Source organism: Nuphar pumila, chromosome 16, assembly GCF_984573655.1.
Source record: "Nuphar pumila chromosome 16, dmNupPumi1.hap1.1, whole genome shotgun sequence".
Lineage (NCBI taxonomy): Eukaryota > Viridiplantae > Streptophyta > Magnoliopsida > Nymphaeales > Nymphaeaceae > Nuphar > Nuphar pumila.
The window spans coordinates 78,862,623-78,879,720 of record NC_143264.1 but is presented as its reverse complement, the minus strand read 5'-3'; the positions used below and the strand labels follow the sequence as shown (position 1 = coordinate 78,879,720).

At 36.2% G+C, this 17,098-nt stretch overlaps 1 protein-coding gene across 1 annotated transcript; it reads left to right on the top strand.

The window, feature by feature from the left end:
* The first annotated feature begins 271 nt into the window (after positions 1-271).
* Positions 272-15,502, top strand: LOC149813748 (uncharacterized). The gene is made up of 4 exons (XM_089990907.1): positions 272-389; positions 485-583; positions 834-3,952; positions 14,958-15,502. Exons 3-4 carry the CDS (start codon positions 1,030-1,032, stop codon positions 15,335-15,337), a joined length of 3,303 nt encoding a protein of 1,100 aa, XP_089847033.1. The 5' UTR covers positions 272-389; positions 485-583; positions 834-1,029; the 3' UTR covers positions 15,338-15,502.
* Positions 15,503-17,098: the final 1,596 nt, after the last annotated feature.

The window sequence follows — 17,098 nt, the reverse complement described above, 5'->3', positions numbered from 1 at the left end:
TGCCTTTTAAAAAAAACATATAATAAGGACAAAAATGTCATTTAAATAATTACCGTTAATCTGAAAAAAGCCAGAAAATTTTCTCAGTGTTCCCTCCCACCGCCGATTCCCCAGCCAAAGACAAACCCAAGTTAATTATTTTGAAAAAAAATACTTTTTTTATAATTAATTTGATAAAACGAGTCCAACAAGATACAACGTATGAACGCTTTAATGTATCACTGTTCCAGAACGGTTATAAAGGCCACGCTTTGCCGGCCATTACATTGGTCAACTTCAAACTCTCATCATTCCTCCCCAAGGAACGAGCCCTACCCACTTCGTGAAACGGCCGGAATTCTCGACGGAAAAGCCTTTCCACGCCAGAAATTGTAACCGGAAAGAAAAAGGTGATGGGTAACTCCCTCTCTCTCTCTACTTTATGGGTTGGTTCTGAGGAATCGTTTTTTCTTTGTAGTTTATTTTATTTGATTTTGTTTTTCAGGTTTTACTTGAACCGTTTGAACGCGCAATGATGAACGGACAACAGGAATTGGAGGATCTCGACCGTTGCTTCTATCGTCGCCTGAGATCGAAGTGGGAGGTAATGTAGATGTTTGGCACATTGTGCGTTTCTTTTTCTTTTTCCTGTGCGGGAAAATCTTGGGGTTTTTATTTTTAACTTTTGGAATTAACCAACCAGAGTGGTTGAGTTTATAGTCCAAGAATTCATTTGGTGATTGTTTTTTGGTTATTAATTTATGAAATGTGTGGTAGTTTTTGTGGACTATTTTTTATTGGGGGTGCGGAGTTCAATTAATAGAAGAATTCGTGAGTTTTTTTTTTCTTGGTAGGTTTGAAGAAAAAGGGGTGTCCCGACAGGTTGTAGTTGGAGGAATGTGATATTGGTGTTGTTGGTGCTTGATTTATCTTCTTTTTGATTCGTTGGTTTCGGTCATGGGCACGTAATTTCATTCCGAATTGCACGTTATCCGGCGAATTCAAACAAATCCTGGATATTTAGGATCGGAGAATTGCGTCTTTGCAGACATGTTTTCGATTCTGAGAAGGTTGGTGTTCGTGATTTTGGCGGTTGTTTCTGCTTCCTTTGGCTGGGTTCACGGTGAAGGGACCAGTGCCGAAGTTGAGCTTCTGTTGAGCGTAAAGAAGAATTTGAGTGACCCGTTCAATCGTTTGAGCAATTGGAATGCTTCTGATCCGATGCCTTGCAGCTGGACGGGCGTGCATTGTAGTAATGGTTACGATCCCGTTGTTTCTTCTCTCATTCTGAGCTCAATGAATTTATCAGGGGTTTTGTCTCCGAGCATTGGTCGTTTGATCGGCCTGACCAATCTTGATCTTTCTCACAACTATATTTCTGGGAGAATACCGGCAGAGATCGGAAATTTATCGAGTTTGGAGGTTCTGACATTGAATAACAACGATTTCAATGGTGAGATACCTGCGCAGTTGGGCAATTTGTCTTCCTTGATAACATTGAACCTGTGCAATAACAGGCTTTCTGGAAATCTTCCTAGCGAACTAGGCCGGCTTTCGGCTCTCCAGGATCTGCTTGCATACACCAACAATATCACCGGGTCTCTGCCTCCTTCTCTTGGTAACTTGAAGAATCTGACCACATTTCGAGCAGGTCAGAATTCTATCTCTGGTAGTATACCTCCTGAGATAGGTGGGTGTGAGAACTTGGTAACACTGGGTCTTGCCCAAAGCTCACTGCAGGGCCAAATCCCCAAAGAACTTGGCAAGTTGCAGAATTTGCGGGATCTGATACTTTGGGCCAATGGTTTATCTGGAACCATTCCAAAGGAGCTCGGTGATTGTGGAAATCTTAAGACCCTTGCTCTATATCATAACAGCCTGATTGGTGAAATCCCAGTTGAGATCGGTAAGCTTGCGTATTTGAACAAGTTATACCTGTATAGGAACGGATTGAACGGAAGCATACCAAAGGTGATTGGTAATCTGACTCAGGCAACTGAGATTGACTTCTCAGAGAATGGGTTAACTGGAGAGATACCCAGAGAATTCAGCAGGATAAAGGGCTTGCGTTTGCTTTATCTTTTCCAGAACCAGCTTTCAGGCGTCATCCCGGCTGAATTAGGCAGCTTGAAGAATTTGAGCAAGCTTGATCTTTCCATAAACAATCTCACGGGATCCATTCCTGTTGAATTGCAGTATTTGACCGACCTGGTCACGCTGCAACTCTTTGAGAATACACTTACTGGTAGAATTCCTTCAGGACTCGGGCTTTCAAGTCCACTCTGGGTACTTGATGTATCGGAGAATGCTCTCAGTGGCCCTATTCCTAGCTACCTATGTAAAAATTCAAAGTTGATTCTGCTCAATCTGTGGTCGAACAGGCTTAGCGGGAACATCCCTAATGACACGAAGAACTGCAAATCTTTGGTGCAGCTTCGTCTTGGAGACAACCGGCTTACTGGAAGCTTTCCTACAGATCTCTGTAATCTGGTAAATTTGACTACCATTGAGTTGGATCAGAACAAGTTCAGTGGCCCAATTCCTCCTGGGATTGGGAATTGTAAAGCTTTGCAAAGGTTACATCTTTCAGGCAATTACTTTACATCCATTTTGCCTACACAGATCGGGCTTCTAACTCAATTGGTGAACTTCAATATTTCCTCAAATAAGTTCACAGGTTCCATCCCTCGAGAGATAGTTAACTGCACAATGCTTCAACGGCTTGATCTCACCAATAATTTATTCTCTGGTAGCCTTCCAAAAGAAATCGGGACCCTTGTCGAGCTTGAACTGCTTAGGCTTTCTGATAACAAGATTTCAGGTGCAATCCCCCCATTCTTGGGGAATCTCTCACATTTGATTGAGTTGCAGATGGGTGGTAATGAGTTTTCTGGTAGCATACCCTCAGAATTGGGTGAATTGTCAAGTTTGCAGATTGCCATGAACCTAAGCTGGAATAACCTTTCTGGTGAAATACCTGCCCAATTAGGGAATCTTGTGTTGCTAGAATACCTTTACCTTGACAATAATCACCTTTCTGGAGAGATCCCACTCACATTTGCTAATCTTTCAAGTTTAATGGGCTTTAATGTATCATACAACAACCTCACTGGTCCTATTCCTGCTGTTCCATTGTTCCAGAACATGGCCATCAGCAGCTTTGTTGGAAACAAAGGGCTTTGTGGTGGTCCTCTTGGCATCTGTAACTCTCCACCAGATGCTGTTGTGCCACCACCTTGGGAGGGTGTTAGATCTTCTCTGGGAAAAATTATGGCGATAATATCTGCAATTGTAGGTGCTGTTTCACTGGTGCTCATTGCAGTTGTCATCTATTTCATCAGGCGCCCAGTCGAAGTGATCACACCTTTTCGAGATAAACAATGTTGTGCAGATTCAGACATGTATCTTCCCCCAAAAGAGGGCTTCACCTTTCAAGATTTGGTCGATGCCACCAATGACTTTGATAGCAGTTTTGTAATAGGAAGAGGTGCCTGCGGAACAGTTTACAGAGCTGTCATGCCCTCAGGGCAGATCATTGCTGTAAAAAAGCTAGAATCACATAGAGAAGGGAATAACATTGATAACAGCTTCCGTGCAGAAATTTCAACTTTGGGTAAGGTTAGGCATAGGAACATTGTGAAGCTCTATGGTTTCTGTTATCACAAAGGCTCCAATCTTCTGCTCTATGAGTATATGTCCAAGGGAAGCTTGGGTGAATTACTTCATGGGACATCTGCAGTTCTTGATTGGAAGACTCGCTTTAAGATTGCTCTAGGTGCTGCTGAGGGACTATCATATTTGCATCATGATTGCAAGCCACGAATCATTCACCGAGACATAAAGTCGAACAACATCCTTCTTGATGATAGCTTTGAAGCTCATGTGGGGGATTTTGGATTAGCAAAGGTGATTGATATGCCATATTCAAAGTCAGTGTCTGCAGTTGCAGGATCATATGGGTACATTGCTCCAGGTAATTCATTTACAATTAAGTCTTTTGAGTTTTTTCAGCAATTCTTTCTCAGTGCTTAAAATTCTTTGTGATGCTAGTTGGCCTCCAATATATTGACATTATTGATTTTGCTACTGTTTAGCTACATTATTGAATTTATTTTTATATATTGATGATTTGCTAAGGGAAAATGTCCTAAATCTGTCAGCTCCCTCCTATTACCTTTTTTCACATGCATGTAGCCAAACTTCATGAATTCTAGGAATCATTGCTCACATGATGAATGAGCATTTCTTTTATACTAACTCATTGAATTACTGTTAATACAAGGCATTGCTTTTTTGAATAATACCTGCACAGAGCATTCCTACATCATAAAGTCAAGCTCCCGTTCGCCTTCTTCTATCTGACAACTGGGTAAACACTTTTTTTTTGAGAAGCACACACACACACAGTGTTGAGAGCAGCATATAACGATGAACACATGTTGAAGGTTAAAAAAATGTTCCTTACAAAATTGAGGCTTGATTTTTAGGTGCATCTGACAATTACATTGTCCCTCTATGTATGCATATATGCATGTGTTCATAGAAAGATTAAATCTGTGCAGTATAGTCCAACCAACCATGAAACAAATGCCAGTCATCAAGCTAGCAAATATGGCAAGTATCACTGGAAGAAGGAATCAACTTTTAGACTTTGTCTGGTAGCTTTAGCTTTAGTAAATGATTCACTTATTGTGGACATGAGACGAATCAATGATTACACCATAGATTTTTGTTATCCACTTCTTGATGCTTCAGCAAGAGGCAAATTTCATATTGAATCCAAGTGTTAATATGAACTAATAATACTTCTGAAGAGGACAAACTGCCATTCTAGTTTCATCTCTTCCCTTTTAGGAAGCAACTAAGCAAGTTTAAGAGATTTTAGATTTCCGAGGGAATCTTGAACCTCAAATGCCTACATAATGTATGAAAGTAAGGACTTGAACCGTCTGTAATTTTTGTAGACATAAAAATAGTTTCATTAGGATTTCTAAGGTGATATATGTTGTTCATGTGGTTTCATTTTGTTCAAGGCCTGTCACAGACAGGTCTGGAAAAGAAATCTCATTTATTAAGCAGACAGATAAGCGTGATGCACTTTGTAAACATCAAGTAATAATGATGACTAAAAGTGCCTCCAACATCCAAACTTGTTAAGCACATCATAACAATCAAAATGTCAAAATACCCCTTTATATTCAAGGAGAGCATGTTAGAAGAAACCACAACATGGCACAGAGGCATGGGTGTTTGAACTGATAGCAGATGTGAAGCAATTGGTGATGAGTAAGTGGGTGTGACTTTGTCAAAAAATGTGAAGTTGTTCCAGTCGTGAGATACATGGAAGAAGGATGGATTTTGCAATTTTTTCTGCTTAAATAATCTCATTCCACCTAAATTTGAATTTTCTCTGTTAAATCACAGGGTTCCTCGCAATTGTGAAAGGCATTCTTGTCATCACAATACAGGAAGCTGAGCTTTATTATCTAACAGTAGTTTCTTTGCTAAAGTACCTTTGTGATATCTAAACATATGCTTAGCTCCAGTGGCATACTGAGTGAGATATCATTCCTTTCCAGTTAGGCAAAGCTGAAATTCCACTAGAGGGGGGGGGGGGTGAATAGTGAAATACGATGCAGATCGATAAAATAAAAAATAAGGCAATAAGGCACAACACAATAAACACAGGATTTATACTGGTTCGGCCGAGTTACTGACCTACATCCAGTTCCCAAGTAAAACACTTGAGCCTTCCACTATAACATCCGAGTTACCGGATAAATAGTACAACACCCTCTTCCTCAGAGGTCTACTTCTCTCAACAGAGAAGGAAAACACCCTCTTCCTCAGAGGTCTACTTCTCTCAACAGAGAAGGGAAACACCCTCTTCCTCAGAGGTCTACTTCTCTCAACAGAGAAGGGAAATACCCTCTTTCCCAGAGGTCTACTTCTCTCAACAGAGAAGGAATACAACAGAAATCAGAAAGTTACAACACTTTCCTATAGAACCTTCAGAATGATATGTAGAGTATGAATGCACGTATAAAGATTCTCAGAATGATCTTTTTCTTTTCTTACACACTCTTGTATTTTTCTGAGAGCTTTTCTTGACTTTTTCTCTTTCTTTTTCTCTTTCTTTTTCTAAGCTCTTTTCTCAGAGTGTCGAGCAGGAATTTTTCTCGTTGAAAGCTTGCTTGTCTTTTCACAGTGTTGTGTTTGTATATATATAGTCTTTAGAAAACTAGTCGTTGTCTTTTTGAAATGATTGTCCTTTTGGGATATGAGAAGTCAGGTCATTTCAAAAACAACTTAGTGTGAAAAAGATAAGTGTACTATATTGCTTTTTCAAAAAGTCTTCTTTCCATACAAAGTATTTTTGGAGTACACTATTCGTTGGTGTATTTTAAATGAGTTATTTTTTGTATTAGGTCTTTTCTCATAATAAATGTTCTGTAGTATTTTTGAACGTTGAAGTGTAGTTTATCATGTAGTTTTGTCTTTACTCAATTTAATGGTTTGTAGTACATTGAACGTTGGAATATATTCTATCATGTAATTTTGTCTTTACTCAATTTAATGAATATTAGTATATTAATATTTTTCTTACAAGTCGTCACTTATAATAAATGTATGTAAGTGTGATAAATGTTTGTTGAGTACTTTATTTATAAATGGTCATTTCTTAAAAGCTTTTTGGAATAGCATTTAATGTTTACAGAAGGAATGATGACTTTAAGTAAGTCGACATTCTTGAGTGTGAGTTTTATTTATAAATAAATAGTCATTTCTCAAATGCTTTTTGAGGTGGCATTTAATGCTTAAAGAAATAAATGGTCATTTCTTATTTTAATAAAATAATATTTATTTTCTCAAATCGTCAATTCTAAAATGAATGGTTGTGAAGTACACTAAATGCTTGAGTCATTTCTTAAATAAATGCTTGTGTATTATCTTTTCATAATTTGTCTTTTCTTACATAAATGTTTATGTATTATGAACCAAAATTTCTTACGTAAAAATTTGTGTATTATGAACTAATGCATTTTGTCTTTTCTTACATAAATGCTTATGTATTATGAACCAATACATCTTTTCACATTTTGTCTTTTCTTCATAAATGCTTATGTATTATGAACCAATACATCTTTTCACAATTTGTCTTTTCTTACATAAATGCTTATGTATTATGAACCAAAATTTCTTACGTAAATGTTTGTGTATTATGAATTAATTTATTTTGTCTTTTTCTTTCATATTTGAAATCGTTAGCTTTTATATCTTTTCAAGTTATCTTTTTCATAAATGCATGTTAGAAGGTATAATTAATGCTTTTGAAATCATGAGCTATTATATCTTGTCAAAATGACTTTTTCATAAATGCTTGTAAGAAAGTACAATTAATGCTTTTGAAATCATGAGCTATTATATCTTGTCAAAATGACTTTTTCATAAATGCTTGTAAGAAAGTACAATTAATGCTTTTGAAATCATGAGCTATTATATCTTGTCAAAATGTTTTTTTCATAAATGCTTGTAGGAAGTACAATGATTTGTTTCAAAAAGGTGTTTTTATAATGCTACAATATACATAACGTATCCTTTTATGAAAGCTTAACTTTTTGTAAATAAATGACTTGTATGATTTCAAAGCATATAGTCTAATATGAAATATGCATGCTTCTGAAGATTCTGTTACATATGACTCTAAAGAAGAAAAAAAATCTTCATCTTGAGGTAGCCGATCTTCTTGGATAATCTTTATGAATGTATGGCCCATCAAGCTTTTTCTTCAAAGTAGTATGATTGCATCAAATAGTTGCACTTGATCAAGTTGTCTTCACTCTTCTTAAGTGAAATAACCTTGCATCAAATACTCGTTAAATACATAGCACATCATATCCAGTCATAATATAACATATTCAGTTTCACATATGAAAGCATATCATATTTATCATATCTCATGAAAGCATATCATGTATTTATCATGTATCATATATATGCATCATGAAAGCATATCATATTTATCATGTATCATCAAAACATAGTTTCTCCACAAAAGCCGTCTTTTCTCAGAAACAGAGACTTCATAGTTGGAATACATGAAAAGGCTAAGCTCAAAAGAGCGGAAGGGAATACTAAACAATGTTCAGCCTCAAGTTATTAATAGATCATGCCCATGTCATAGTTGAGCTAAGTGACAAGTTGTCTAGCAAGGTGAATATGTAGCTTCTTGCCACAAGACTTTCATGTCAAGTAGTTATCTCTGTCTATATTTAGTTTTGTTCTTTAGATAACTTTCGAAGGGCTGGTATTTGAAATGAAATGGGGATCTTCGAAACACGAGCTTAGATTAACAAGGGCAAGTGTCAAGAATGACACTAAAGCATAACCCTTAAAAAGGGTATAACTGGAAACAAAATACAAATAAAAATGTATTCTTTATTGATATGAAAAACCAATTGTTTAAGAAGCATTGGAATAAAATACAAGAGGGGCTGCACCCCTTTATATACACAACTGAAAGATGACTCAATAGAGCTGTTGGGCACAATCCAACAACTCTATTTAGAGCTGTTGGAATGTGTCAGTCCAACAGCTCTATTGCTAGTCAAGTCTGGACAGGACTTGACTAGCAACAGTCATTCTAGTTCAAACTGAACTAGATGACATAAAGACAAAATAAAAATAAAGGAAAAAAATTACAGAAAAGAAAGAAATGAAAAATGTATTTATATATATATATATAATATAATATTATTATATATACATATATGTACAGTTTTACATTTTGACAATCCCCCTCAAACTTACGGTACAATGAGCGAAAGTTTGTCTAAGAGAAAGTGAAATCGGAGAGCAGCGAGAGGCTTTGTAAAAAAGTCTGCTAACTGATATTCTGAAGTGACATATGGCAGATCAATTATCCCGTGTAGATATTCCTCTCTGACGTAGTGACAATCCATTTCGATGTGTTTGGTGCGTTCGTGGAATGTTCTGTTACTGGCAATGTAGATCGCACTTTTGTTGTCACAACACATTTGTGAAGCCTTTGTTGCTTCAGCTCCCATGTCAGCAAGCAGTCGTCGGAGCCAAACTACTTCCATGGTCGTGGTTGCCATGACTATGTATTCAGCTTCGGTGGATAAGAGAGATACCTTCTGCTGCTTTTTACACCTCCACGAGATTAATGATTCCCCTAAAAAGACACAAAAGCCAGTGGTTGAGTGTTTGTTATTGGGATCACCTCCCCAATCAGCATCAGTATATGCAATTAAATCAAGAGAAGAGGAGGAAGATAAGAAAAGTCCTCGTGAAATAGATGACTTGATGTATCTGATAATACGCATGACTGCTCCCATATGAACAAAAGTAGGAGCATGTTGAAATTGACTTGCTGTATGAACAACATGTGCTATATCTGGTCTGGTAATGGATAGATAGGAAAGTGCCCCGACAAGCTGTCTGTAAGGAGTAGGGTCTGCAAGAAGTTCTCCATAATCAATCTTCATTTTAACATTAACAACTTCTGGAGTGTCAACTTTCTTATCATCAGTAATACCAGACTTGAAAACAATATCAAAAGCAAATTTAGTCTGAGATAATAAATATCCTCTAGGAGAATAAGCAACTTCAATGCCTAAAAAATATCTCAACAAGCCCAAATCAGTCATTTCAAAATGAGATTTAAGAAGTGTTTTGATTGTTTCAACTCCCTGTTTATCGCTTCCGGTGATGATCATATCATCCACATAGAGAAGAAGCACAATGATCCCTGCATCAGAATTCTTAATAAACAAAGCAGTGTCAGTTAAACAGAATTGAAAACCAATATCAATCATAACACGACTAAACCTATCATACCAAGCTTTTGGTGCTTGTTTAAGTCCATAAAGAGCTTTTTCTAAGCGAAGGACTTTACCCTTATGAATACTTAGACCAGGAGGGGGTTCCATATATACTTCTTCAACTAGCTTTCCATTTAAAAAAGCATTTTTGACATCCATTTGAAAAATAGACCATTTTTTGATAGAAGCTAAGGCAATTAAGGTTCGGACAGTAGTCATACGAGCCACCGGAGCAAAGGTTTCTTCATAATCAATCAGATATTCTTGGGCATAACCTTTGGCTACTAAACGGACTTTATATCTTTCAAGAGTACCATCACTCTTTGTTTTAATTTTATAAACCCATCGACATCCTATAGTTTTCTTCCCTGGAGGAAGATCTTGAATATTCCATGTAGAAGCCTTTTCAAGTGCATCTAATTCAGCTTTCATGGCTTCTATCCATTTGATATCATTTTTTGCTTGAAAATATGTGGATGGTTCTTCATATGAGTGAATTAATGCAATAACTGCCCTATATGTGGGTGAGAAAGACTCGTATGATACAAACTTTCCTGGAGGCCTCGAGATTCGGGATGATTGTCTAGTTGGAATGTTAGAATATTTCTCAAGTGCACATGGAGGATTAGACTCTTGTCGCCTGGAATATTGAATACTAGTATCTCTATGAACTTCTTCATTTTCAACATTAAGATCAATAATTCTTTGATCATCATCAAAGTTACAGTCAAGGTCATATTCATCAGATGTTGATGTTAGATCTAGCAAAAAGGAGTACTCAGTGACGTCTTTTAATTTTCTAAAATCAAAGAAGCTCTCCTTTTTAAGAAAGGAAACATTTCTAGACACATATAGTTTATTATTTTTGAAGTCAAAACATCTATAACCTTTCTGGTTTTCAGCATATCCTAAAAAGGCACAGGGAATCGCACGAGGGGAAAGTTTATCATTTTTGTCAGTAAATATGAAACATTTGCACCCAAATATTCTTAGTCTAGAGTAGTCTGGAGAAATGTTCATAAGTTTTTCAATGGGAGTGATATTTTGTAACGAAGAAGATGACATCCTATTAATGAGATAGGTGGCAGTTAAGGCAGCTTCTGCCCAAAAGTCTTTCGGGACTTGATTTGCTATTAATAAAGTCCTAGTGGTTTCTATAATATGGCGATGTTTTCGTTCTGCCAGTCCATTTTGTTGAGGTGTATAAGGACAAGATCTTTGATGTGTGATGCCATGCAATTTAAGATAATTTTGAAAATCTGTGGATAAAAACTCTCCCCCTGAATCTGTGCGAAAAAAAGTAATATCATTTTGAAACTTGTTTTTAACCATATTATGAAAAGTTTGAAAGTATGAAAATACTTCAGACTTATGTTTGAGAAAGTACATCCACGTATGTCGGGAGAAATCATCGACAAAAATAACATAGTAAACAAATCCTCCTTTAGAAATTACTGGTGCAGGACCCCAAACATCCGAGTGTATTAATTCAAGTGGTCTTGAAGAGAAAAAGGTTTTGTTCTGAAATGACAATCTTTTCATTTTGCCGAGAATACAATCTTTACAATCAAATGATTCAGTGTTACAAAATTTCTCTAGATTTGAAAAATGTTGGATTTTGGCTATATGTGGGTGATCAAGTCTCTTATGCCACAGTTCCAACTCTATTTTTTGAATATTATAACAAAAAGCTTTCTTCGGCATTTCCAAAAAATCCATGTAATAGAGTCCTCCTTCTCTATGGCCTTCCCCAATCAGCTTGCCTGACTGACGATCATGTACCCAACAACCATGAGAAGAAAAAGAAATATTACACCCATAATCAGAAATTTGAGATACAGATAAAATATTTAAATTTAATTTGGGAACATGTCTAATTTCTGGAATAAAAAAAAATTTTGTTTTATAAATTTTTTCAAAATTTCCTATTCCTTCTATTTCAAGAGAAGTCCCATCAGCAGTAAAGACCTTTGACACACTTGTTTTATTTTTAACACATTTGGATAGACTTTGATTATTTGGGGTCATATGAAAAGATGCACCAGAGTCAAGAAGCCAAGAAATTTTACCTAGATCAGAAAAAGATGAGGCTGCTGCGCCGGTTGAAGCTTCAGATGAGGAAGAGGCACCTTTGATGAGAGGCTGAAGAATCTCCATTAGTTGGGCCAGGGAAACTGGTGCATCCTGATCTTTAGGCTCCGATCCAGCAATTGCAGCTCTTTTTTCTCTCAGCTCCTTAAGTTTGGGACATTGTGGCCTGTAGTGTCCCGATTCATGACAGTAATGACAAATAACTTTCTTCTTATCATAGTCACCATTTTGTCGGTTAAAGTGAGGAGGCCTATATGATCGAACATGATTCCCTGGTCTAGACACGGCTAAAACGGAATCATCTTCAATTTTTAAAGAACCTTTCCGGAGACGATTTTCTTCCATTGTTAACTCTTCAATAGTTTCAATAATAGAAGGAATTTTTCCCTGATGAAGTAGGGCTGATTTAGTGGTTTCAAATTCCGGCCTTAATCCAGTGATAAATTGGTAAAAATGTTCAGCATCGAGTTGTTTCTGACGAAGTTGATGTCTTCGGCACAATGCCACTTTGGTTCTAAAAGGGAAAGTTCTTCCCAAAGTTCGGACAACCCATTGTAATATTCACGAATAGTTTTGTCTCCTTGTGTCATCATTCAAACTTTTTCTTGGAGGTTGCACACGTGTGCAATATCTTTAAGGGAATACATATTCTTAAGGTATTCTCATGCCTTATCGGCATGATCAAATTTGGCAAGACTTGAGCATTTTTTAATGTCAACGCTATTGATAAGCCATGACATTATCTTCGCATGAGATATTCTCCATTCTTTCCATTTCTTCTTGTATGAGGCAATAGCCTTGATTTTCTCTTCTTCCGATAGAGGGACCTCTTTATCTCCCTCCTTTTTAGTAAGAGATAGCTTAGGTTTCGAATCGGAACCATCCACAATCCCCCATAAGCCTTTTCCCCATATATGGTGCTTCATGATTGAAGCCCATGTTACATAGTTCGTATCGCTTAGTTTCATAGGCATGATGGTGACTTTATCATTGTCATCCATCGATTACAAGGAGAGAAAGAATAGGGATAGAAGAGAAACAAGAAGGAAAATGAAAAAGAAAGAAAAAAAAAACAATACAACAAGATGTGAAATCTTCTCCAATGAAGTGATAAAACACTTCTCTTCAAGTGGCGAACACTTTTGCAAACGGGCACGGAAACTGAGGCAGATTTTCCTCGAGATTTAGTACTTCCGCGGCTCTGATACCATGAAATGAAATGGGGATCTTCGAAACACGAGCTTAGATTAACAAGGGCAAGTGTCAAGAATGACACTAAAGCATAACCCTTAAAAAGGGTATAACTGGAAACAAAATACAAATAAAAATGTATTCTTTATTGATATGAAAAACCAATTGCTTAAGAAGCATTGGAATAAAATACAAGAGGGGCTGCACCCCTTTATATACACAGCTGAAAGAGGACTCAATAGAGCTGTTGGGCACAGTCCAACAGCTCTATTGCTAGTCAAGTCTGGACAGTCATTCTAGTTCAAACTGAACTAGATGACATAAAGACAAAAAATAAAAATAAAGGAAAAAAATTACAGAAAAGAAAGAAATAAAAAATGTATTTATATATATATATATAATAATATAATATTATTATATATACATATATGTACAGTTTTACATTTTAACAGTATTCACAAACCTTGTTATTTGGAAGAAGGGATTAATCTTTAGAAGTTATTCTCAACATATATTTTGTAGATGATGGTTGTTTCAAAACTATTTTTTATCTTTTAGGAAGAATATGTAACCAAGATCCATCATCCACAATGATATAAAACAGGAAGGATGAAATAAAAAATTACTTGAGAAGCGCAATATACAGCTGAATAAATGCATTTTGAAGGTGATAAGTCTATTATTTACTGAATAATTGGTTTGATGATAATGTTTTCTTAGTTGACATTTATCATGTATCAAAGAAACATGATTATTACTGGAGAAGTTGCAAACAAGGCTTTTACTACAATGTCGGTATGGTGCAAGGACTATTTTAATGGTTCAGTTCAGTTAAGTTCATCTTTTACATTTATTGCATGGTCAAACAGATTGCTCCAAGAAGGCTACAATGATGGTGTCATTTTTATGGTTCTTGTTATTGCTCATTGCCACTACTCTTATGCCCTATGTGAGACTTGGAAATCTAAGATTGTGTTTTCATATTTTATAGATGAGTGTATTACCTTACAATATAGTGACTAATTTAAAAAAATGATCAGATTTAGTAAATTTGCAGAGTATGTTCTAATATTGACAAGAACATAGCATAATTGCTGATGTTTTGTACCACAAAGTTAGCCTTTTATTTTCAATGGTATTGTTTTGCCATTGAAAATGGGATATTAAAAAAATGCCATTTTGACATAATGTTTTTAACACGTTAAAATCTGTTAAAACTTTTTTTGAAAAATTCTATATTATTTATATGCTTACTATATAGATTATATTGTATTTTTTATGTACCTATATTTTCCTGAGAAAAACCAGATTTTTTAAAATATCATGAGATTTTCCCTCACCAAGATTTTCCTTAGAATGAGATTTGTGACTATGGGTAAGAATATAGGAAACCCATCACGTGACATCCTCAATTTAGGGATGAGGCTGGTGTCCTCATTATGCATAAATTAGGCTGGCATTTATATGTCACCAAATGTGGCTTGTTTCTGATGGCCTCTTTCAATGCTTAGACTAATCTGAACCTGCACATCTTTCATGTTGCATGAGTTAGTACGAGTACCCTGCTGTTGGGGTATATGAAGTTCAATTTTAAAGTCTGATTGCTCTACTGTTGGGTATATATGAAGTCTAATTCTAATGTTGAACTTTTCTCATTATTTATGGATAGTTATTTGTTTCCCCACATTTTATCTTGTGATATTGTTACTACTTGCATGAAGTTTAGACTGTAATTATAGGTTCCTGTTACCGTTCTTCCTAGCATCATTCACTATATGCATCTACATACTGCTTGATGATTGTGAGAATTCACATTCATTTAACTTTTTTCCTTTCACATTTTCTCAACAGAATATGCATACACCCTGAAAGTTACAGAGAAATGTGACATATACAGTTATGGAGTTGTCCTGTTGGAATTGCTGACTGGTCGGACTCCTGTACAACCACTAGACCAGGGGGGTGATCTGGTAACATGGGTAAAGAATTCTGTTCGAAAGGTTTCTCTGTCTTCCGGAGTACTTGATGATCGGTTAAACCTTGACGACCAAAGCACTGTCGATCACATGACAATTGTGCTAAAAATTGCATTGATGTGTACAAACATGTCACCCGTTGATCGACCATCAATGCGGGAGGTTGTCTTAATGCTGATTGAGTCTAGAGAGAAGGATGAATATTCTGGTTCCTCCAGGGAATCAGAACCACACTTCAAAGATGTTAGCTCATGAAGGTACTTATATGTAGCATTACCTGTACTTTTTTGTTTTTCGGTTTTATTTGTAACGTTTGTAGAAAGAAAGAAATTGAAGAACGCTAGTTATATCGTCTGTGCCAATGAGCCATGTATACTAACATATTCATTATTAACCCCTAATAAAATTTCATTTGTGAAATACATGGTCTGTTGCTGCTTAACACATAGCAGCATGCGCGTGTATATGTTTGTATGCTACCGGTCCTTCACTAAAAAAATTGAAACTTTTAGTGCCTTGTAGTTTGGCATCCTCTTCATGTATGTATTAGTTTTCTGTTCCTGCTGAATCCTTTTAGATCTCAGTAACAGGTCATGTGCCTGTCTCCTCTTGTGATTTTGATGGCTGCATGTTTGTCTTGGAAAAGTTATTCTTTGGTTGTTTGAACTTGTAAAAAAAAATGAACGCACTTCAACCTTTGACGTGTGGCAACAGACAAGTATAATTCAGTTGCCTTCTTTCTCCTACTTTAACCATTGGAATGCGTTGTATAGCCAAGTGTTCAATTCGATTAACCATTTATTCAATAATCAAACACCTACATTTTCACTTACCATTGTCCTACATATTTTATTTTATTTTATTTATCGCTGCAAAGGCATGAGTCATATTATGAAACTTTGGGAGAGGGTGATTGAGTATTGGTTGAGGAAGGTTGTCATGATATCGGAGAATCAATTTGGTTTTATGCCTGGAAGATCAACTATTGAAGCTATACATCTTCTTAAACAACTTATCGAGAGAAATAGAAAGATGTATAAAGATTTGCATATGGTTTTTATTGATTTGAAGAAGGCATACGATAGAGTACCTAGGGACGTTATTTGGTGGACAATGATGAAGAAAGGTGTTTCTCTAAAGTACATTAGTATAATTAAAGATATGTATGAAGGAGTAGTAACCAATGTCCGCACTTGTGGAGGGGTGACAACCAATTTTCCTATAACGGTTGGGTTACATCAAGGATATGCTTTAAACCCTTTCCTATTTGATATAGTGATGGATGAGCTTGCGAGATCAATTCAAGAAAATGTGTCGTGGTGTATGTTGTTTGCTGATGATATTGTTTTGATTGATGAGTCTAGAACTGGGGTTAATGCTAAGTTAGAATTATGGAGACAGACATTAGAAGCAAGAGGTTTTAAGTTGAGTACGAGTAAGACAGAATATATGGAATGTCGATTTAGTAAGCAACGAAGTAGTGATGGGAGTGTAGTGAAGCTTAGTGAGCAAGAAATACCGGTGGATGATTGTTTCAAATATTTGGGATCTATCATTCAAAAGTATGGAGAAATTGATGGAGATGTAAATCATAGGATAAAGGTTGGGTGGATGAAATGGAAAAGTGCAATTGGAGTGTTGTGTGATCGTAGAATGTCATTGTGGTTGAAGAGAAAGTTTTATACGACGACTATTAGGCCCGCTTTACTATATGGTACGAAATGTTGGGCTGCCAAGAGACATCATATTCAAAAAATGAGTGTAGTTGAGATGCGCATGCTTAGATGGATGTGTGAAAATACAATAAAAGATAAGATTCGGAACGAGGAGATACGTAAGAAGGTAGGCGTTGCACCCATTAAAAATAAGATGAGAGAGAATCGTTTACGGTGATTTGGACATATTCGGCGAAGGCCTAATGATGCTCCAGTTAGAAGGATGGAGAAATGAAAAAATATATTAGTTAAAAGAGGTCGGGGTAAGCCTAGGAAGACATGGATGGAGATGATAGGAAAG

Excerpts from the sequence above, each read along its gene's own strand:
- LOC149813748 (XM_089990907.1), top strand. The coding sequence starts at position 1,030 with ATGTTTTCGATTCTGAGAAGGTTGGTGTTCGTGATTTTGGCGGTTGTT. Across the intron at positions 3,953-14,957 it reads ATATGGGTACATTGCTCCAG|AATATGCATACACCCTGAAA; the intron begins GTAATTCATTTA and ends TTTTCTCAACAG.